The 22785-nt window shown below is 41.1% G+C and overlaps 1 protein-coding gene across 4 annotated transcripts in view; it reads right to left on the bottom strand.

The window, feature by feature from the left end:
- Positions 1-470: 470 nt before the first annotated feature.
- Positions 471-22785, bottom strand: part of SLCO5A1 (solute carrier organic anion transporter family member 5A1) — a 211294-nt gene continuing 188979 nt past the window's right edge. For 3 of the 4 annotated variants that reach the window (XM_045454978.1, XM_045454977.1, XM_045454979.1), the window contains 4 exons: positions 14008-14167; positions 11639-11880; positions 9147-9211; positions 471-6541 (listed from right to left, as the gene is read on the bottom strand). In XM_045454978.1, coding sequence (XP_045310934.1) covers positions 6072-6541; positions 9147-9211; positions 11639-11880; positions 14008-14167 — 937 coding nt within the window. In that variant the 3' untranslated portion in view covers positions 471-6071. The remainder of the gene's footprint in view (positions 6542-9146; positions 9212-11638; positions 11881-14007; positions 14168-22785) is intronic. The other variant, XR_006706594.1, reaches the window with a different exon arrangement.

The raw sequence follows: 22785 nt of genomic DNA, 5'->3' as shown, positions 1-22785 counted from the left end.
TGGGGCATTTAAGAAATTTAAGAGAAATCTCTAAATTGCCTAAATTGCACACATTGTTGAAAAGAAGGTAGACTGGGGAAGAGGGTGCTCTTCACCTTTTGTATAAATGGCTTGCATGATGAATGCACACAGCCAAGGAGGAAAATAAATGTTTATCCAGAAGGCAGCACAGACACACACACTCCTCCCCACACCTCCCCCTGCCCCGCAATAACTCCTGTGTCTTAGGCCATTGTGACCTTTTTTGGTTCAGCTGTGCAGGAGGGGTGACTGAGTGAGAAATGGAAATCAATTGCCCTGCTTTACACCTATGGAGTGCTCAAGGCAAGGTTCTAAAAATAACCACTTTGTGCTTCAGTCCATGAGTCATACTGTTATTTCAGAAGTTCCTTTGCCTCCTTCCGCCTCTCACCCAAAAGTTTTAGATGCCTTAGAAAACTCGGCTGCCCGTCAGAAGAGACCTCCGAGACTAATTTCAATCCACACACTTTATTTTCTCTTTACTTTTTTCTTAATATTCAATGATCAAGTATTCAAGATGTTGTAAACCAAGGTTTATTAGTACATTGACAATAGATTTCATTAAACACAAGGAAAGTATACATCTGTCAAATTACCCTAAGAGGTCTCCAAATAAATACTCATTTTAAAAATCACAAAATCAAACTCCTTTAGGCAACAACTCAAAACAGGCTTTCGTCACCAACACACTTTCACACAAAACACACACACTGAACACATGCTCCATTAGGATCCTAATGCCAGTTTATTTGACACAGTATTACATCTCCTTGAACTAAAGAGTTAGAGGCTGACCTGCCTGTTTCGTGCTTCTAAATTAACACTTGGGGTTTGGGGTAGAGGTATGTATTTTAAGAAAAATGCCCACTATAAAGTTTTATCAATTATTCTTATTTTTCGTTTCTAGATACAAAGTTTAAACTCTTTTTTGTTCACCCCTTTGGTTTAATATGTCCGTGCAATTACTTTAGTTTTCAATATCTTCTCCTCTGATTTTAACAGGTAATAGAATTCAAGAAAAAGACAACACCTTCAAAACCCATTATTAAAAACACTTTACATGAGTGTCAGTTTTTTTGGAGAAGAAATAAGAAAAGAGTATCGGAAATATTTTTGCCCTCTCTCTGAAATTATTTTTAGCATCTTATTATTCTTGCTAAAAGAAATATCAAAAGCGCTGAGTTTTCCGTAGAAAAGGTATTCCCCTTAACACTCTTTATTTTGCAGGGTAACGTTCACGGATTAACTGTAGTAATGAGCGTAACAAATGCTTGTGTTCTGGGAAGCTCTCTAGATTTCCAAAAGCAAAGCACATGCAGTCCCTTACCAGTGAAAATACTGTAAATTCAGCGGCACATTTTGTGGTGAGCATGCATCAAATACTTTTAGCACCGAGGCGTTTTTTGTTGTTGTTGTTTTTAATGTTGCAAAAGCAAATACCCAGGGAGGGTTTTCAACATACTTGACCCTTCGCAGGGCTGAGTAAAAATGAAGTGCTTAAAATAACCCGTTCAAACATACACAGATCTGATTCCAATGTAGCAGGAAGTCTGGGGCGGATACAGCCAGCAGCATCCTGGACGGTGAGAAAAGGAGAGAAAACAGAAAAGATAAAGTGCACAAGGCTGCTACCTTCGCGGCCAGCCATGGCACTCCCTCCCACGCCAGGAAAGTGGAAATACAAATACGTGTAAAGGCTACCTACTGGTCTGTGTAACAGAATTAGCCGACTGCCATCTAGGCAATTCTGGGATTATACAGTATTTTGGTATCTATCTGCTACTTAGAATACTCCATATGCACCTATATCAATGCTTCTATTCATGTTTCTGTGCCATTTAGGATGTTTTCAGTCCACACACACGGAAAGTATACTTGGCTCTCCCCCCCCCCCCCACCCCCCAACCCCGAGTCAGGCTCTCCTGCTGCTCCTGGGCACACCCGAGAATTTCCACAAATGCTTCGGGTCCATTCAAACCACACAGCTGCTCTCTGGTACGCTTAGGTTGATGCCAAACAGGTTCCAAAAAGAAACTTTCTGGCTCCAGGCCCACCGAAGAATGCAAGCTGGAATTGCAGACTGAGGAAGACTTTTCCTGGTAGTTGGTGAAAATGTAAGACTGCCATTACTTCCTCCTTCTCTGATTTCCAAGCGCATGCTCCCCGTTTGTTAGGGCAGCTACTAACAGGAACAATCCCGTCAGTTGTCTGGTGTATAACACGGAGCATTGTGTAACACTTCGTATGCGTTCATTGAAAACTTTTATTAGGAAACTCAAATCCCATATTCACTAAAAAGTAATGGAAATGTTAACATTCTTAAAGAGAAGGAAAGAAAGAAAGAAAGAAAGAAAGAGCATACACTTAAAGTTCCCCAAAGTTCAGATTCAAAAATTCTGAACCACATTCCCTCATGTTTCATTTCAGAAACTCTACTGGGACTCAATGCTAACATCAACATTGGATTTGTTCTATATTAAATATGAACCATAAATAAATAAGTGAGGTATGTTGTGACAATTTTGAGTATAACACTTCGCTAAAAATCAATGTAAATTTACCTTGAAAATCTAAACATTAAATTTTGAGGTGTCCTACAGATTTTTGTTTTCTATCCTACACAAAGAAATAATAACTTCCCTACTCTTCAGGAACAGTAACACATCAAAAAATGAAATGCTTTACCTCGCTAAATTAGAGCCACACTTGTCTTTGTTAACCAACGCTATTGTGGGCATCATAAAACATAAGAAGCAGGTGGTGGAGACAGAAAGCTGCTTCTGAACCCTGACTTGGCCATTCTCTAGAATCCTAAACAAGTCTCTTTACCTCTCTGTGTCTCAGTTTTCATGATCTGTTTAAAAAAAAACAACAACAACACAGAATGAAAATAGTTATCTTGCAAAGTTATTAAGAGTATTATAATAAATGATGTATATTAGGTGTCTGACAGAATTCTCTGAAATGGTCAACCCTCAACAAAAGCTAATTTGTTTCTTCTGTGCTCTCCTTCCCACCCAACCTTCGTTCTGAATGACTTTTGACTATTTTCAAGAATTAAATCCACCTACAAAGGATAAGGATTTCATACTAATGGAGAGAACTGAAAAAAAAAATGTGTTCCAACCACCCACCCTCCCCCTGGGAGTTTCTAAATTAATAGGCTAGACTCATGGATATTATATTTGCATATTAAAGCCAAATAATACAGTAATCTACAGAGTTGATAAAAGAACAAGGTGACCTTTTTCCAAAACAGGCGATTAGAATCTAAGCTCATGGAAAGTGGGAATTAAACTTATAATAGAAGCCGTAACTATAAAGTAGCAAGCAAAGAAGAACCTCATATCTACAATGAAATGGTGCCATTTATAAAATAGTCACTTTAGTTGATTATGCAATATTCCAAGGATGCTACCAGGACCCAAAGCATTTTGGGGACAATTCTTAATTGGTACATATTTCAAAATTTCAGTCTTCCATGATTTTCACTACTTACTCTACGCTTACCAACAACACACTAATGATACACCTGCTATTTATAAGTATCACATACTTGAGGAAGTACAATATTAACATTGTGGTGTATAATTTGGGCCAACTTCTTTGAATTCTGGCCTAGTCAACCTAACAATTTCACTGAGCGGCAGATGGTAATTGGCCAAAATTGTGCCCAATAGAGAAGTGGCACCTGGTCGAGGTGGCTGAACTGGATGACTGTTCAAGCCAGAGAGAGAGGGCTCTCGAGTCGTACCCAAAGAGTCTATCACTTGTCACCTGGGAGTTCTGAGAGCAGCTCCTTTTCAAAATATACTACCAAGAAGAAACAGATTTTAAGAGTGTTGGAAAATACAATCTTGGCTTTAAGGAAAAAAAAAAGTGCTACTCCCATCCAAATTCTCTCCATGTAGTTCCTTAGCAATTAGAGGAAAATTAAGAAAACACCGCCTCTCCCCAACCTGTGTATCTTTAGCTCCAACACAAAAGGAAACTTTCCCTTCTAAAGGAGCAAAGATCTCCCACAGAGAGTAAACGGGAGACCCGAAGCACCAGAGCGGACACTAAGTTAATCAGCAACATTCTCTGAAGACTTTCGATACACGCTATACTGACTGAAGGTTGACAGACAACAGTGCAATTCCAGGCAACTTAGGACTTAGGACTCAGCCAACGAGACTGCTCAAAGGGAAGTCCTTGTCACCCGAGACCACCGGCTCCCCCCCCCTTGTACACATTATTCAGTCTAAGAGTGATAACTCTGTTCACAAACTGTGTGCAACCAAGAGAACCACCTGACAATGCCATTCTTAGGTAGAGGGGAAAACAATCTTGGCCCCAGGAACGTTCGCACAACTCCACCAGTGCAGCCAAGGATGAAGGGCAAAAGCCTGAATCATGGGACAATTCTGTCAATCACTTGCCCTCCGTGGAAGAGTGTAAGCCAGCCAAGGAAATCATTTCCCAACTCAGCCCCTACATAAGCATAGGCTCCTTGGCAGAAACTGCTCACAATTATGTTGGTATTTGGACCACAGTCCCTCCTAAATCTGGATTGTCAGGATTCTTTTTCTGAGCCGCCAGATCCCAAGAGTTAACTTGCTATCAGACCGTAGTGCTGGCAGGAAGCATCTACCTTAAGAACCATGTAGAAAGCATTCTGTGTGGTGCCTGAGTCAAAGTGATGTGCTGAGAGGAACTGAAAAAGATGATGGGTAAGAATCCAAAGTGCATTTAGGAACAGAAAAATCCTCTCTCAGAATTGCTTCAGGAAGATTACAGGAGGAAGGAATCAAAGGGAGGCGTAAAATCATTCGAACTCTGATAAAGTAGAATTCAGGATGACAGACAAGCTGATTTTAAGTAACTTCCAATCATTATTTAGGATCATACTCTGGGCCCAGGTCACCGATCGCCCTCCTCCTGTATTCAAAGTGATTTTCATATCACAGGTGTAGCTTTCCTGATTTAACTACTCAGTTTCAGGGGGCAACCATAGCAATTTTCTGTGCATAAAAAAGAAAACAGGGCAGACTTGCTGGGCTTCTGGACGTATAACTAAAACTAGATCAGATGGGACTCAACTGTACCTTTGTGGAATTTCTTTTTCCAACTATTTTGAGTGTCAAGGTTACAGTTCTTAACTACCCTTGTGTGGGCCTGTAAGAGCCGAAAGGATTTCTGTAGCATTTTTCTTTGGAGGAGAAAGCCATCAGTTTCTCTCCTTACGATACATCTCGAGTTCATCTCTAGCCACATTGTTTAGCACACTAGTTTTAAAGCCCCTGGCAAAAAGAATACTGGAGTTTCTATTCAAGCTCTCAGATTTATGATCCAGCAGACTCTTTACCTTATAATGGGCAGAGAACGTGTCTTATGGAAGAAAGTAGCAGTTCCTTTTATCACACTATGCGTATGATTCCTTTGAAGCATTTGAAAAATTCTACCTGATTTATAACTCTGCTATGGCTTAAAATGCTATTAACAGTACTTTAGGGAAAGTTTCTTGTCCTCTTCTCAAAAACGTACCTGCTTTTAGTCTCTGAAAGCAAAAGTAACATGCTGCACTTACATTTTCCCCATCAAAATTGCATAGTTGAGGCAAATTCATTTGTGCTTTGTAGCGGGACTCACAGTAGGTGTTCATATCTAAAAACCTTGATTTGTAAATGCGAAGTCATGGTCAAGCTCACCTTGGTTTGGAGTGTATGCTAATGATATGCTCCGCCATTACACTTCCCGTGATTTTGTTATAACCAGGCACCTCTCAGCCTTATACCACACCGGAACATGAACGTTAAATTAACATAGCAGAAATGGTAACAACTCTATCTAAACTCCTCCTTCTTGGAGAGAAGCGGGGGGAGAAGGCTATCAGTCTTGTTGAGGTATCCAGCCCTCAATCAACAGTGGCTGTGTATACTGAGTTTCGTTGGTCTGAGGATCGTGTCTTTAGAGGTTAAAAAAAGAAAGAAAGAAAAGAAGGCACGGGTGTTTCTCAAGTTGCCATATTCGACTCAACCAACAAAACTAAAGTCTTCCGTTTTCAAGCTTCAGGAGGGAGGCTCCGTGGCAGTTGGGCTTTCTTCGAGCCCCGGGGCCGGGGCCGGGCTTATTGCTTCGGGGAAGGGCCCCGGGTAGGTCTGTGCTGTGCAGTGGACGCCTTTCCGCAGGCCAGTCTCTTCGCAGAACCCCCCCTGGCTGCCGAGAGCTGGGCAGGATCTAGTCCGGGCCTCCTTGTGGGCATGGTCCGAGTGGCCCACCATCTCGCTCACGGTGCTCAGAGGGAACTCTCTCCACCTCTGCCTCTGCAGCTCGTCCTCCTTGTATTTAATGGAGTACCAGGCCAGAAAAATGAAAATAAAGCCAACAAATTTGAGGCCGGCGGCCAAACCGAAATAGACGAAACGGAACGAGGTCACATTGTACTCCCAGCAAGAGCCTTGTACCCCACATTCCTGTTGCCAGAGCATGCAGGTGGTGTCAATGACTGCTCCAAAGTAAATTGGAGTAGGAATGTATGCTAGAGTTGTAGAGAAAAAGAAAAAGAACATTTAGCCTGTCTTGCAAGAGACCACCGATTTGTAAATTAGCAACGTGCTTCTCTGCTCTAAAACCAGTGGAGCGGGGCGGTTGTCTTGTGTCTCTTGACTGTTTCAAATACGTCACGTCTTACCATAATATGTTTACTATAGAAATGTTCACTAAGTCACAAATACTTTAAATCTTCCAGTTTGCAACTCAGTCAGAGCGTTACTGATTTTTAAGACCGTAAAAATGTCTATTGCTAAAAGTTCGGTTACAGAATCCTCTTAAACTTAACAATCAGATTGTCATTAAAGAAATTTAATGTTCTATTTATTTTTGAGACAGAAAGAGACAGATGAGCGGGGAAAGGGCAGAGAGAGAAGGAGACACAGAATCTGAGGCGGGCTCCGGGCTCTGAGCTGTCAGAACAGAGCCCGACACGGGGCTCGAACCCACGAACCGTGAGATCATGACCTGAGCCGACGTCGGACGCCTAACCGACTGAGCCATCCAGGCATCCTTCAGATTCTGTCATTAAATACTCAAGAGGCCATACTAAAGCCCTTTATTATCCACTAAAATTCAGTACACTTAGTTTTTATGGGTTGGGCTCTCATCCTCGGGTGCAGGGAGAGTAAGAGGAAAACAGTGTCCCCAGAAGTCAAAAACCACATCAAATGGCAAACTGTATAAAGGCACTTGGGGTATAGAAATAATTAAGGCATAAAATTCATCTCTGAAGCTTGTGAAACATCTATCATGAGTACAGCTTCATTGTTTGGGCCAGGAGATAGACATTTCTTTACCACCATGAGAGAGAAAGTCTACCCAGGGACACTTCCTTCACCACACGGTCTCCAAATGTTCACCTTGTAATTATCTACCTTCCTTTAAATTCCTTACTCAGAGCCACCATATTCACACTGAATTTTGTATACGTCTCCATTTTATCAACTATGATGCAGCATTTAAACTGTTTGCAGAATTGTCATCCATAAGCTCCTCGATGGCAGAGGGCATGCCTTTTATTCCTTGTATCCCAAGGACTTATCAGGATCCTCAATATGAGTTTATAAAAGGAAGTGATAGGAAGGAACAAGGGAGAAAGGGAAGAAGAAAAGAGAGAAGAAGGAAGGGAAGATGGTGAGCTAATAGCCCAGGAGGCTGCACGTGATGTATCTTTAAATATGTTGTATTCATTTAAAATGAGGTCTGATCGCTACAATTAAAATTTAACATTTTTAAAATACCTAAAACTCTCTTTTTGCTTTGAAATTGGGGGAAATGGAAATTGGTTGTTGGCCCAACTATAGTTTTTCATAATCAGCAGAACTTAAGTGATGGTTAAATTATAAATTCAGTTCCAAATGCCTTCCACTTGCTACTGACGCTGTGACATCCCTCTGGCGGAGCAAAAAGGAGGAACTTTTTTTTTTTCTTTTCCTATTTAACTGACTCTTTGCTCAACAAATTTCCTTCTTTGAAAACAACTTTATAGTTGCCCACGAGAAGTATAAGGCAAACTTCTTAACTACATCAAAGGATGTCAGAATTTCCTTTAACCAGTTGGTTTTGAAAAACGGGACCTTCAAAGTTTTATTGGTACCAAAATGCAAGCTACCCATTCAATGCAACTAGAGGCCTTTGAGGGTCACTGGAAAGTCCTTACCCTCAGACGTGGCTATCAACCACAACATAATGACAAATCGAGAGTTCCGGAGAAGATTAATGTTTCAAAGGGTCAGGGGATACCATTTTATCCTTCAAGATGGAAATTAAACACTTAAATTTAAAAAAAACTTTTTTTTCTTTCTTTTTTTTTTTTTTTTTGGTCCTGTGAACAATGATACTGATTACTGGGGGAAGTAACAGCTGAAGAAAATGACAGACTGCCACTTACAAAAGAAAAAAATATGCTTGATAATGAGGAAGTCAATTAAAAATACATTCCTTTTGATCCAGGGAGTGGGCTATTTCACACAGTATTTCCCATGCATCATCCCAAAACACCACAGAGTGATATGGTGTTTGTCAAAATCAGGGCGATATTCTTCGTGTGCCAGTGGACTCTATGACATATGGACAGTGCTAACAAGCTTCTCCTCAATTTGGGAATCTCTCTTTGTTCTTTTCAGAATTTTTCATTTCTTTTCCTCAGAAAACTTGACAGGTATACTTTTTGCCCAGTCCAATAAAATTATTGTAAAAAAGTAAGGAATTAAAATGTTCACAAATAATATGAGTGCCATCACTTTCCTGTTAAAAAGGCATAAAGGGACAAGAACGCCAAGACCATGAGTCCATCGCAACTGCTTGGTTCAATATTTCTTACTGTTCAAAATTTTCTGGGGAATTTAGTCCGAGTTTATTATGCTCATTGTGAAAAAGAAACTGTTCTAAAGTCAGTTTTGTTCTGTTTCATCAAATGACAGAACTGAGTAGCTTCTAGTTCAAATCAGAGAGTAAAGACGTTGTGCCCTGTAAAATCCTAGCTACCACTAATGGTAACAAATGATTGACTTGCGATTTTTAAAGGACAGTGAGGATGTGCCATCTGTAAAGAGGAACTAAGAAGCACGTGCGGAAATTCAGGAACATACCAAGTGTTCGCAATAGAACAAACTGCATCCCCAGCGCAAAAGGTCTCTCCTCATCTTCTACTGACCTATGGTGAAGGGAAAGAAAGAAATGTTTTAAAACACTGGCCTCAAGAAAACGAACATCACATCAAGCCTGCTTAGAGCAGAGCTGGGGACCAAAGAGCTGCTGTGCCAAAATATTTATTTACTAGGATTTTTTTTTCTTTTTTTTTACAGTTAGATTTTTTTTTTCAACGTTTATTTATTTTTGGGACAGAGAGAGACAGAGCATGAACGGGGGAGGGGCAGAGAGAGAGGGAGACACAGAATCGGAAACAGGCTCCAGGCTCTGAGCCATCAGCCCAGAGCCTGACGCGGGGCTCGAACTCACGGACCGCGAGATCGTGACCTGGCTGAAGTCGGACGCTTAACCGACTGCGCCACCCAGGCGCCCCTTTTTTCTTTTTTTTGAGACAAAGAGAGAGTGCGAGCAGGCTGGGGAGAGAGGCAGAGGGAAAGGGAGAAAGAGAATCCTAAGCAGGCTCCACGCTCAGCATGGGGCCCAACCCGGGGCTCAATCCCACAACCCTGGGATCACGACCTGAGCCAAAATCAAGAGTCGGACGCTTAACCGACGGAGCCACCCAGGCACTCCTATTTACTAGGATTTAGTAACAACAGCCAAACAAGACTGCTGATACAGCTAAATCTGTGAATAAGTTCTCCCCAGTGAAGACCCCGAAGAAACTCTGATGACCTCTGTTTCTGTGTAAATACTGGTAGAGGGCCAAAGGGTCATGGTTAAGGTACAGAAGTAGCTCTGAGCTTCCAAAATCGGTTCTGTGAAAAAACATATATAGTGTTTTATCCTACCTACTGCATTCCTTTTTTCTATTTGCTTACACTTTCCAGAGGGTAGGTGTGTAGACTGAAAGTTACTCCCATATTTTCTCAAGGAAAAGTATAGAGGAAAAAAGTTAAGGAAAGAAATAGAGTAAAAAAAAAAAAAGTATTAAAAAAGCAAATCAAATGTTAGAAAAAGAATGAATCCCTCCCACCACATTATTTTTTTTTCTTCCTTTCCTGAAATGTATGCTCCGAGTAATTCCCACATGGCAGGAAGATTGGAATCTATTGATTTCTAATTAGAAAAGATTAAAGGGCTCCTTTTCTGATGTGTTGGGTTAAAAGCCAGCTGGTGATCTGCCTCGTTCGAGCAATATAACATGGGCAGCCCATTTCTGGGTTATTTAACATCTCTTGCAGGACTAAAGTCCAAAGAATTAGATTATTAATGATTCATTTTGTTTTAAATGCTGAAGCACCTCATCCTTTCTGTCCCATACGCATTGACTTCTAGGTATAGCATGTCAAATTCCTAAGGACCAGTACACTTGCCATCTTTTCCCCATCTTCCTTATCGTTCCCTAGCCACTTCCCCAAAGAGGCACGCACTGCTGTTACCCCATAAGTATCTGCTGATGGAGGCAGTGAGTGAATAAACCAATGGGCCTTCCCACTGGGTGCCGTTATCTTACTGTTGAGGAATGAATTGGCTGGGAAATGTCTAACTCAGCATCCCACAGAAGAGAAGCCAAAATATGCAGAATAAGCAGCAAACAGCCCAAGAGAATGATGTCCCAGCGGGTGTGGCCACCAGGTGCCCAGCAGTGTGGGGTACTGAGGAGCCAGGGAGGAGGTGAAGAAAAAATGAGACGGGATTCCCTCTCCTCCTCACTCCTTCACTGCACTGCCTCCCCCACCCCGTCCCCGGAAACCTGCTGGGCTGTGTTCCTTCCCCATACCGTCCCGTCCTTCTCTGCCTGCTGCAGCCTTTACTGCAAATGCCAACACCCTGATCTGAATGTGTCCACGTCAACATTTTGAATAGGACTTCCATTAAAGTAACGTCCGTGTTCCCTTACAAACAAAAAAAGCACAAACAGGGTATATAATAAAGCGCAGCATGAACAACTGAGAAGAGACATCTCCCAGTCTGTCCTCAACTCCCAAACTGTATATGCTAGTAAAACTCATGAAATCAGCATTTTGAACTGCAGGCCCAGCATGAACTGTCACTGACCGCGGAGGTACTAACTATCTACAAGGTTGGAGATAGTATTCTTTGCCGTAGGCGAGATTTAGCAACTTCACCAAATGACTTCCTGCCCCCGCTGGAGTCGGGCTTCTTGTGGCTAACATGGTGACAGCTTTCAGCTCCTGAAACTTGAACCTTATCGGGCACAGACTGTAGGAAGAAAAGACACTCACAAGAAGTTTCACCAAACTATAGGAATAAAGAACGTTCTGGGGTACGAAATGTTGCAACCTTCCTCTCCCTTCCTGACCTGGGTAAACACTTCTCTTAAGTTCAACAAGCAAACGTCTGAATGCTTTCCTGCACAATCTACCTTTGCTTTCCGCTCCGCTTTACCACACCAGTCCAGTCTGGAACGTGTATTCTGGCAAATTCTGAGCGTACAACCCACCTGGGAGCCAAGTGCGGTTCTCACCTGAGTGTTACTATGATGGCTGATGGCTGGGCACATGCTGTGATGAAGGTGACTATGAAAAGGAAAATTAAGAACGGGATAAGGGTATTGCAGGCCCGTTTACACTTCCCGGACACAGCATAGCCGTTCTCGTTGAGATAGGTTTTGACAATAACGACGCGAAGCTGACTGCGCTGGCCCACTGTGGGCGGGGTGATCACCTGCCGGCTTTGGACACACGTGCATTCTGTGTAATTCCTTATCTGAGGGATAACAAAGATCGACTGTAAGCCAACAAAAGCATAGGAAAATCAAGACAAGGTTAAAAGCTCTAAAATAACTCTCGTATTTAAATATGCATCATATTTAATTGAAAATACATCCTCATTGGGGCGCCTGGGTGGCTCAGTCGGTTGAGCATCTGACTTCGGCTCAGGTCATGATCTTATGGTTCATGGGTTCGAGCCCCGCATCGGGGTCTGTGCTGACAGCTCAGAGCCTGGAGCCAGCTTCGGATTCTGTGTCTCCCTCTCTCTCTGCCCCTCCCCTGCTCGCGCTCTGTCTCTCAAAAATAAGTAAACATTAAAAAAAGTAAAAAAAAAAAAAAAAATTGGAAGAAGAAGAAGAAGAAGAAGAAGAAGAAGAAGAAGAAGAAGAAAGAAAATGCATCCTCATTGCTAACAGTAAATATCCAAAGCGTGCATCTAACAATGTCTGCTGGTCAAACTGTTTTAACCTAAACCTTTATTAGGAGCTTTCGACACTCAGTTTTATAGCATTCACATTCCATATGCTCATTTTTGGTCACAATTATATGCTACTTCAACTGCTGTTTAATTCATGGACTCCCTGATTGGAGAAGCCCCCCAAACACAGGAACCAAGCCTTATGTTTATTTATGCCCACCAGAGCACCTAGCATAAGCCAGAACACGGCGTAGGACCCAAAGTAAATACTTGTTACATAAAGGCAGAGATTTCATGATGCGATAGTGATGACTTCAGGGCCAGGACCAGTGAACATACCACCGACTGTTTCGTTTGAAACCAGCTAATTCAAGGAACTAAAAAGCCATTTCAAGTAGGGGCACCTGAGTGGCCCAGTCGGTTAAGCATCCGACTTCGGCTCAGGTCATGATCTCACGGTTCGTGAGTTCAAGTCCCGCACCCTGCATCGGGCTCTGTGCTGACAGCTCAGAGCCTGGAGCCTGCTTCAGATTCTGTGTCTCCCTCTCTCCCTACCCCTCCCCTGCTCACATTCTGCCTGTCTCTCTCAAAAACAAATAAATATTAAAAAAAATTCTTTTAAACCCATTTCAAATAAAAACAGCCAATTAATCTTTCTGCCTATTATGTTGTTTTCACCGTGCAACATAAGCTGAACTCACTGCCATTGTCACCTCTCAGCCACTTAGAGAAGCAGTAGCAACAAATATGAGGACGGGGCACCGTTTGGCCCTCTGTGCTCTGGGGACTGCTGGCCTCTTTTTAGGAATGAGGACTGTGCATTAGAGGACTCACTCGCTCACTCCCAGGACTTAGCCACCAAGAACACTTCTCATTGTCTCTTTCAACTTGGTTACACACTGGAGCTCACCAATTATATACTGGGGAGCCAGCCACAGGATTTCTCAATTTATCACTATAGCTTAAAACTCCGAAATCAAATCTGATGATCCCAAAACATACAGTCAATAGTATAATCCCTTAACACCTACACAGTACAGGCAAATGCACCTTAACCTTTTTGATTAAAGCAGCCTCCTACAATCCGTTCTTAAGCAAAGAATGAAACCAGGCTCAGTAAGGAACTGAGTAGAATATGAAAACCTCCCACAGTATTACAGCCTATTTATAATTCACGGGGAAGGGAATTCTCAAAATAGCCTATTCTTGAACTGACAGAAATATCTTTACTCTGAATGTTAAAAAAAAAAAAAAAAAAGTTTGAACTGATAGTCTATGAAAAATCCATCACACATCTTCACAGACTCTGATCAGGGAAGGTGCTCTCCTATCCTCTTCTATGGGCACAAAATGTGGTCATCTTGACCTTCAAATGCATCACAAGGGCCCTGGCTGAGTAATAAATGGGAAGCCCAGCATTCATCCTTATCATGTTTCACTGAGTTGGCACAGAATGTAAAGTGGGAGAGGGCTGATATGAAACCAAGTCACTACACCCACATGTTCCAATCGTCCTTGGGAAAAAAAAAAATGATAGCATTGCATAATTTTCATTCCTCTGGGTTTTTGTCAGGAAGTATTTTGGAGGTTATTTGAAGTTTCTTGAAAAGAGGGACTAAAGCCACGTGTTAGCATATGAGTCCTAACACGTCCCTGTCACAGGATGTTGGATTAACAGTACAGGAACTTGGGAAATATACTCACCCCAGTGCTAAGATTACCGCTGTTAACACAGCCAGCCAGACAAGGGTTAAAGTATGTAATTCCATCTGATCCACAGACTGGCTCATACTCGTGTATTTTACAACCACAATTAACATTGCAGCTTCCTGTCAGGTTCCTGTGAGGCATGGTGAGAGAAGGTCTAGAGAGAAAAAAGCAGGTCATGAGCAACATTTACTAAAATGTTATAAAGAAAAAATTCTCAACGTTAAGTAATTTGTCCATTTTAGAGAAGCTAGTTCCCATAAATCAAAGCTATAATACCAGAAATAGCCACCCTCGATAATTATTATGACTTTTAAACAAAGCATGAAGAAAAATGTTTCAATCTTCTGGGGCTGTAAATTCATTATCTTTGCATCAAATTATCTATCTTGCCTCAATTCTACCTTCCATCTTGGATCTTGGTGCTACAGATCTGGGCTCAGCAGTTCTAACCCTTGTTTAACTACTCACTTACTGTAGACACGAAGCTCTACGTTTTAACAAATCCAGACCTCAATTTCTTTAACTCTGTGCCAGATCAACAACATCACTAGGAGGGCGCAAACATAAAATGCATCCATCGGGGTTGTCGATGCAAATTGCTTTGACCAAAAACTTTAATTGTTCTGGAATAAATTATCTAAGAAAGACATGGGACTCTAGAAAATGAATCCGAAGTGATTTCCAAAGAAGATCAGGAATCCTATCACTAGTTTGATTCACACAGCCAGAGAAGAACGATTCAGTCCTTCCTTCAGGATGCCCAGATGTGGATTCACGGTCAACGTAGTGGGTTTTGTTTTCTCGTAGACTATGATGTCTGATTCAAAGAAACGATACAATATGAAAAGCTCTGATACAATCAATTCAGGCAACAAATATAAAAAGGAAAAAAAAAAGGCAAGTCAGGATATAGGGTTGGGGAGAGAAGTAGAAAGAAATGCTTTGGAAGAGCAGAGGCAGGTACCCAGGAGGGGCTCATGGAAGAATGAAAGGGGCTCTGTAGTGCTTATACTCAACAACCTCTTTCCTTGGCTTCTCTGAGACCAATTTTTTAAATATTTATTTATTTATTTATTTTGAAGGGGAGGTGCAGAGAGAGAGGTAGAGAGAGAATCCCATGCAGGGCTCTATCCCATGACCCAAAATCACGACATGAACCAATATCAAGAATCGGATGCTTAACCGACTAAGCCACCCCGGTGCCCCGTGACCACCATTTTCTGTTACTGATGAAATACTGTTCCTAAAGCCACATGAGTTAGAAATAGCAGATCCAGGGGCGCCTGGGTGGCTCAGTTGGTTAAGCATCCGACTTCGGCTCAGGCATGATCTCACAGTTTGTGAGTTCGAGCCCCGCCTCGGGGTCTGTGCTGACAGCTCAGAGCCTGGAGCCTGCTTTGGATTATCTCCCTCTCTTTCTGCCCCTCCCCCGCTTGTACTCTGTCTCTCTCTGTCTGTCTCTCTCTCTCTCCCTCAGAAATAAAATAAACATTAAAAATTAAAAAAAAAAAAAGAAATAGCAGATCTATATCATTCATCCATCCATCTATTCATCATCCATCCATTCAACAAATATTTTGGAATGTCTGCTTAATGCTAGAACTCACCTTTAATGCCTATGTTGACTATCCACCCCTCCAGTAGCATACCCCACGCCAACTATATGTGTTAATCTATAGACATAAGGCATTATTTGTTCAAAGGGTTCTTTCCTGTGTCCTCTTTCACACTTTGATAACTGACTCCTCAAATTTTAATGGAAGGAACAAATTCATGGCAGTATTTAAACCTTATCAAGAAAGTCTTCTAAAGAGGCAAATGTAAAATAAACTCTGTTCTTCATTTATGTCATTCCACAGAAGAAATTTGGTCACAAGACTCTGACAATTATGTCCACAAACTCGCAGATTCCTATCATTTTGTTGTATATTTCAGGAAATGCAGTCCTAGGCCAGTAATGCTCCTGAGGGGCAATTTTGTTTCCTAGGCAACAGTTTTGTTTGTCATAACTACAGGAGTGCTACTGGTATCTAGTGGGCAGAGACCAGGGAAGCTTCTAAACATCCTACAATACACAGAACAACACCCCTTACACACACACACACACACACACACACACACACACACAGTAACAAATTAACCTGCCCAAGTCTTAGTAGTCCTGAGGGTGACGGTGAGAAAGCCCGTTCTAGACCTCTTACTACATTCCACAGACAATGACATAGATGTCCAGGGAGGTCAAATGATTCACTATAACGCTAATCAGTGCCATTTAACTGGTACATCTGAAAACCACTCTGAACCTTGCCACTGCCTTCACTAGTTCCTCAAGAGCGACATTTCAAGCCATGACCCGATAAAAGGGTTTTTATATGTTTGCATGCTTAAGTCACTAAAAACAACAGGCTTCAAATCCATACAATATAAGTACTACTATTGTTATTTAGAAGTTACAAAGAATTTCTTATGAAGATCACGATTCATATTCATTTATGAGCACCACAGATTCCAAACACCTCTCTTTTATGGGTATGTCCACTCAAGAGAAAGGAAGCTAGGGGTGCCTGGGTGGCTCAGTCAGTTAAGCATCCAACTGTTGATTTCGGCTCAGGTCACGATCTCACGGTTTGCGAGCTCCAGTCCTGCATCAGGCTCCGTGCTGGGTGTGGAACCTGCTTAAGATTCTCTCTCTCCCTCTCCCTCTGTACCCTCCTCTCACCTGAGAACTAAAAGAGAGAAAAATGAATCTAGAGAGAATATAAACAGATGCTTAAAACCCCCTGATGACAGGAAGCACAAGCTTTCCTGAGTTCCAGAAACAGAGGCACATTCCTAGGTCACCACTGGGTATGTTTGCTTTTCTCATGAGAACACGGTGTCTGAAACAAAGAAATGTTACAATAAAGCTCTCAGAAAATCAAGACAGGCAACAAAAATAAATAGCAGTGAAAAGAAGTGGGTATTCACAAAAAAGTCATTGGGGAAAAGGCGACAGTGGCACAAAAAAGGGAAAGATACCAACATGGTTAATGCTTTACACTGAGCTCATTTTAAAAATAAAATAAAATAAATTTTAGGAATAATAATGTCTTGCTTGACACTCACTTTTCAGAAAACAGGCTGGATTGTAATAATGGCGTAAGCGTGTAAGCCTGAATAGTACTAAGCACCACTCACCGGCCTGCAGTGAGCCCATCGTGGGAGTACTAAACATACAGGATAGAGTGTACCACGTCCACGTTGTGCGAAGGGACTGTGCATCTCCTTCCAAAGGACTAAAGCATTTCTGACAAGTTAGCTTTGCAGATCAGGCTCATGCTAGCTCTGAATCAATGTAAGTGTTAATTCCAAGTGAAGAAAAAGGCCTCACTAACAAACGGACTAACAAATAACCGTTTGGTCCAAGTTGCAAGCCTGAGAGTCACACATGATATCTTATCACAAAAATGGCAGAATTCTAGAACTAGAGAGATGGGATCAGTCTCTGAGATTATCTAGTACAGTTTGCGGATCTTAAAAAATAAGATGCAATGATGTGTTCCATAATCACTGAGGCTTCGAGAAAACCAGCCACGGGGAGACTAAATGAACAAAAAAGGAAAAAAAGAACAAGCTTGCTGCCTAATCTTTTTTAAATCAATTGCTTAAGGATCAACATTTATTTAAAGTAATATACAATAATAAAACAGATTACGGTTTAACATAGGTAATAATGTCCACCATGGGGCCATCACAGCTGGGTAAGTAAGAAGACAGTTGTTCTCAACTCTCTCTCTGTGTCTCTGTCTCTCTCTCTCTCTGTCTGTCTGTCTCTCTCTCTCTCTCACACACACACACACACACACACACACCCCACAGAGTATGTCAAATTATGCCACCCAAGACCTAAGAATACTTGGACTTCCCCATCTGACATATTTCTACAGGTCCCCATAAATCAAAGAGGAACTCCCCAACCAGCCTTCTGCCTCCTCTTAAGTGGCTCTCTATTGAGAAATATGAAAAGAGGGAATCCATGCATCTTATGCCCAAGTCACATGGATTAAAAGAATATGATTAACATAGCAGGTACCTTTTTAGGAAAAAATACCAATCACCTAGAAAAAAGTGATATCTCACTCAAGTCACTATATATTCAAGTCTAACTGAATTCAAGAAGACTTCAATTAGAATGCGTTTTTTTTTTATTCCACTTAAATTCTTGGCTTCATATTAAAATGCTTCCCTGGCTATATAGAGCTATGCAACTTCAGGTTTATAGTGATTATTATTATAATCATAATCACCGTTATCATTTAAAACTAAATGAGTAAAGAGCCCAATTTTTATCCCAGGAATTGTGCACTGAAATCTCTATATAAATTACCTCATTTATTCCTCACAAGAATTAAAGTTGTTATGACACTGCCTTCATCTTTTAGATGAGGAAATTGAGAGGATAGATACTGTCAAAGTTCACAAGAATCAAAGATGGGTTTAAACCCAGTTATCTCTGTGTCTGTGGCCTACACCCCGAAACCCCTATACTTGGCGGGCAGCTTTCCGTAACTGTCCGTATTTTCACTTTCTCTAGCATGGTCTTCCAGGCACCTCATCCCACTTCCTTCCTCTTCATCTCATGCAGCTTTTCTGGCACTCACCTTTCACCGTGACTGAGCATTAGAGTCAGAAAGAGCAGGTTCAATTCCATACCTACAGCTCACAAGTGCTGTGAACCAATCTAAAGAGATTTCACACTTGTGAAACAGAGATCATAATGTCTCTATCACATGGCTGTTGAGAGGATTAGGTGAGTAAATGCACAGCCAGTGTCCAGCATTGTTCCTCGAACATAATAGGCACTAAGATACTGGTGTGTGGTCTTTATCTACACACAAAAGAAGTATAAATGAATTAAAGTAATACAATCACAAGCACAATAGGCCTTCAATGACGTTTTTCTTTTCAAAAAGGAGTAAGTTGGGCGCCTGGGTGGCTCAGTCGGTTAAGCATCTGACTTGGGCTCGGGTCATGATCTCGAGGTTTGTGAGTTCAAGCCCTGCGTGGGGCTCTGTGCTGACAGCTCAGAGCCTGGAGACTGTTTCAGATTCTGTGTCTCCCTATCTCTCTGACCCTCCCCTGTTCATGCTCTGTCTCTGTCTCAAAAATAAGCAAACGTTAAAAAAAAATAAAAATAAATAAATAAATAAAGGAGTAAGTCATTTTCGAAGTTACTCCTACAGATAATTCGGGAAAAAGAACTAAACTGGGATCTAGTTTCAGGCCTACTATTTTGTAGCCATATGACCTGGGGCCAAATCTAAGTCTATGGCTATAAATGCCCCTCCTGCCTGTATGAGGAGAGCAAGTGTAACCAAGGAATCATACATTACATAATATAGGTAATAGAACAGGTTTACTAGAGGACTACATTCATGAAAGTTATAATTCCTATTTCCAATCATTATTTTTATTGTTAAAGTTTCCTTGAGCTTTGTAGTCAACAAATAACTTCACACCAGTTTTAACTTGAAATTTATATATAATGACCTACAACTTATACAAACCATCTCTTTGGTTTGAGCCCCAATGGGGGGCTCCATGTGGGGCTCAAACTCACAACCTCAAGATCAAGAGTCACATGATCCACCAACTGAGCCAGCCAGGTACTAAACCATCTTTTTAAATCCAGAATTACTTTAAAAAAAAAAAAAGAAAAGAAAAGAAAAAAAGAAAAAAGGGGCGCCTGGGTGGCTCAGTCAGTTGAGCGTCCGGCTTCGGCTCAGGTCATGATCTCACAGTCTGAGTTCGAGCCCCGCGTCGGGCTCTGTGCTGACAGCTGGAAGCCTGGAGCCTGCTTCGGATTCTGTATCTCCGTCTCTCTGCCCCTCCCCCACTCACGCTCTGTCTCTCTCTCTCAAAAATAAACATAAAAAAAATTTTTAAAAAATAGTAAATCCAGAATTACTTTTTAAAACGTATTATTGAAGTGTAGTTGACATACAATGTTATACTAGTTTCAGGTGTACAATATATTGACTTCACAACTTTATACATTATTCAGTGCTCACCATGGTAAGTGTAGTCTCACCATCCGTCACCTTACAATGGTTATAACAGTATTATTGACTATATTCCCTGTGCTGTACTTTTCATCTCCATGACTTAATTTATAGCTGGAAGTTTGTACCTCTTAATCTCCTTCACCTATTACAGTTTTTGAAACACCTTTATTTATTACTAAAGTAATACATACTCTTTGTACAAAATTTGGACAATACAAAAAGACTGAAAAATTAAACTCACACGTGATTCTACCACCCAGAAATATCCACCATATTATGCTTTTAGTCTATCACTTTCTGGTCTTTTTTTCAATATGCATATACAATAACATTGATAACATATCGTTACCAAGATTTTGTATGGTTCTATTTTTCCCGCTAGCATTAAATGATAAACATTTCTTATTGACTATGTTAATACGACATTATAAAATGGTAAATTTGGTCCTGGGTTTATTAATATTCATAGGTATTTTTGAAATAAAAAGGCTTATTATATTTAAATAGGTATTCCATAGTTTTATAGATTTCATGTTATTTGTTTAGATCTCTGTTACAAAGTTTAAAACTCATTGGAAGGAAAATTTGCTTATATTTAATGTCTCCTTGGTACTCTCAAAGTGAAGTAAAGCAAATTTTGTTTGTATCTCCCAAACAGAGCCAAGAATAGATCAAATCATATACATATAGCTAGACGTGAATTGTAAGCCTATGAATTAAAGTAGCTAGGATAATCCAGAGACACACATACCTAAGATCTTTTAAGTAAATTATTTGTCCTCTACTTTTCAGGAATTTCTCTGAAAATTATGAATGTCTATAACAAATAAAAGATCTTGAATGTCACCAAAAGATTTAAACAATGGGAGAAAACTTCAGTAGGTTAAGCTGAAGACACAGATGAGGAGATGAATGGTTTCATTAGAGAATTTAGAAGTGATGTGGCCAGAAATGATAGCCACGCAGAGGGCTGGTAATAGAGTATCAAATACACCCTGCGGCCGGGGAAGAAGTGGTGACAAAGAGAATGACATGAATTGGGGAAAGTTTCAGAGAAGGTAGGAATTAGCAGGCTGTATTCAATTTCCATAGTTTCAGTATGTTGGGTCAATAAAACTATACTGAGAGAGGCCACTTCAGGGGAAATTCCCAACCTCTGAGATTTTGGACTTGGTTGAACCTGGTGGACCCTCCATCCAAGTCACTGCCGAACACAGAAAACTGAGAAAATGATTCCCCCTCACAGCTCAAGAAATCACCCCTGGAAACATTCTGGTGCAGTAAGTCAAGTCACAAAACCAGAGGATGATATAACAGATCTTAGTGTTGAGTTCAAAGAGATGACACTTGATAAATGAAAGATAATAAAGCTAGCATTATGAAATGATTTATCAAGACCCAGTACTATTGAACAATTCTGTACATGGGAATCAGATCTAACCCCTTTTTAAAAATTACTTTTTTTTTTTCAACGTTTATTTATTTTTGGGACAGAGAGAGACAGAGCATGAACGGGGGAGGGGCAGAGAGAGAGGGAGACACAGAATCGGAAACAGGCTCCAGGCTCCGAGCCATCAGCCCAGAGCCTGACGCGGGGCTCGAACTCACGGACCGTGAGATCATGACCTGGCTGAAGTCGGACGCTTAACCGACTGCGCCACCCAGGCGCCCCTAAAAATTACTTTTTAAGAAGAAGTGGCAAAGAGGAAAGAACTCACATTATGCAGTGTGTTTATATAAAGTGTTATTTAAGCCACCGTGTTCACAGTAAATCCTGACTCTTATGGCAACGAGATGATTACGGCATACCTGTGTGAAACACAGACGCAGAGGGGAAGCAAAACACATTTCCTAATTAAAACTGCAGGGACATAGTGGGTGCTGGGAATGTAATTACTTGGGTTGGAAATGGGCCAGGATATTCAACTGGAGCAGAGCATCTTTCATAATGAAAAATCATCCAATTCTCAAGTCTGAATTTTTTCTTATTTTAGTATATTGTGGCTGGAACACTTAACATGAGATCTACTCTCTTGCCAAACATTAAGTGTATTACACAGTATAGTTGACTACAGGTACAATGATGTACAGCAGATCTCTAGAGAGCCCGATTGACTGACACTTGATGCCCATTGATTGGCAACTCCCCATCTCCCACTTCCTCAAGCCATCATTCCACCTCTGATTCCATGAATTTAATATTTTAGCTATCTCATATAAATGGAATCAGTCAGTATTTGCCATTCTGTAACTGGCTTATTTCACTTAGCGTGATGTCTTCGGGGCTCATCCATTGTGTCACATACTGCAAAATTTCTTTTGTAAGGCTGAGTAGTCTTCCATTGTATGTATATGCCACACTCTCTTTATCCATCCATCTGTTGATGGACACTTAGGTTGTTTCCACACCTTGGCTATGCAATCTGAATTTTCTAGGGGAACCACCAGTAACATGTCAGGTTCATTCTGCAAAAAGACTGCGACTCCATTTTGGCTCAACAGGAAAAGTTCATCTTTCTAAAACATCTCAACCCCGTATCAGGCATTGAGGTACCTCTTGAGCATTTGATACAAATTCAAAGATGGATCAATTATCAGGTCCTTTAATATAAGAAGATTCATCCTGCTGGTGAACCTGGGGCTTCGCTTACAGGCTTTAATAAATGGAGGTAGCTCATAGGTTGTGCTTGCTTCTTTGTGCTTTTTTCTTCTTTTGGAACTTTTTATT

This window comes from Leopardus geoffroyi, chromosome C3 (genome assembly GCF_018350155.1).
Source record: "Leopardus geoffroyi isolate Oge1 chromosome C3, O.geoffroyi_Oge1_pat1.0, whole genome shotgun sequence".
Classification (NCBI taxonomy): domain Eukaryota; kingdom Metazoa; phylum Chordata; class Mammalia; order Carnivora; family Felidae; genus Leopardus; species Leopardus geoffroyi.
This window is presented reverse-complemented; position numbering and strand designations above follow the sequence as displayed.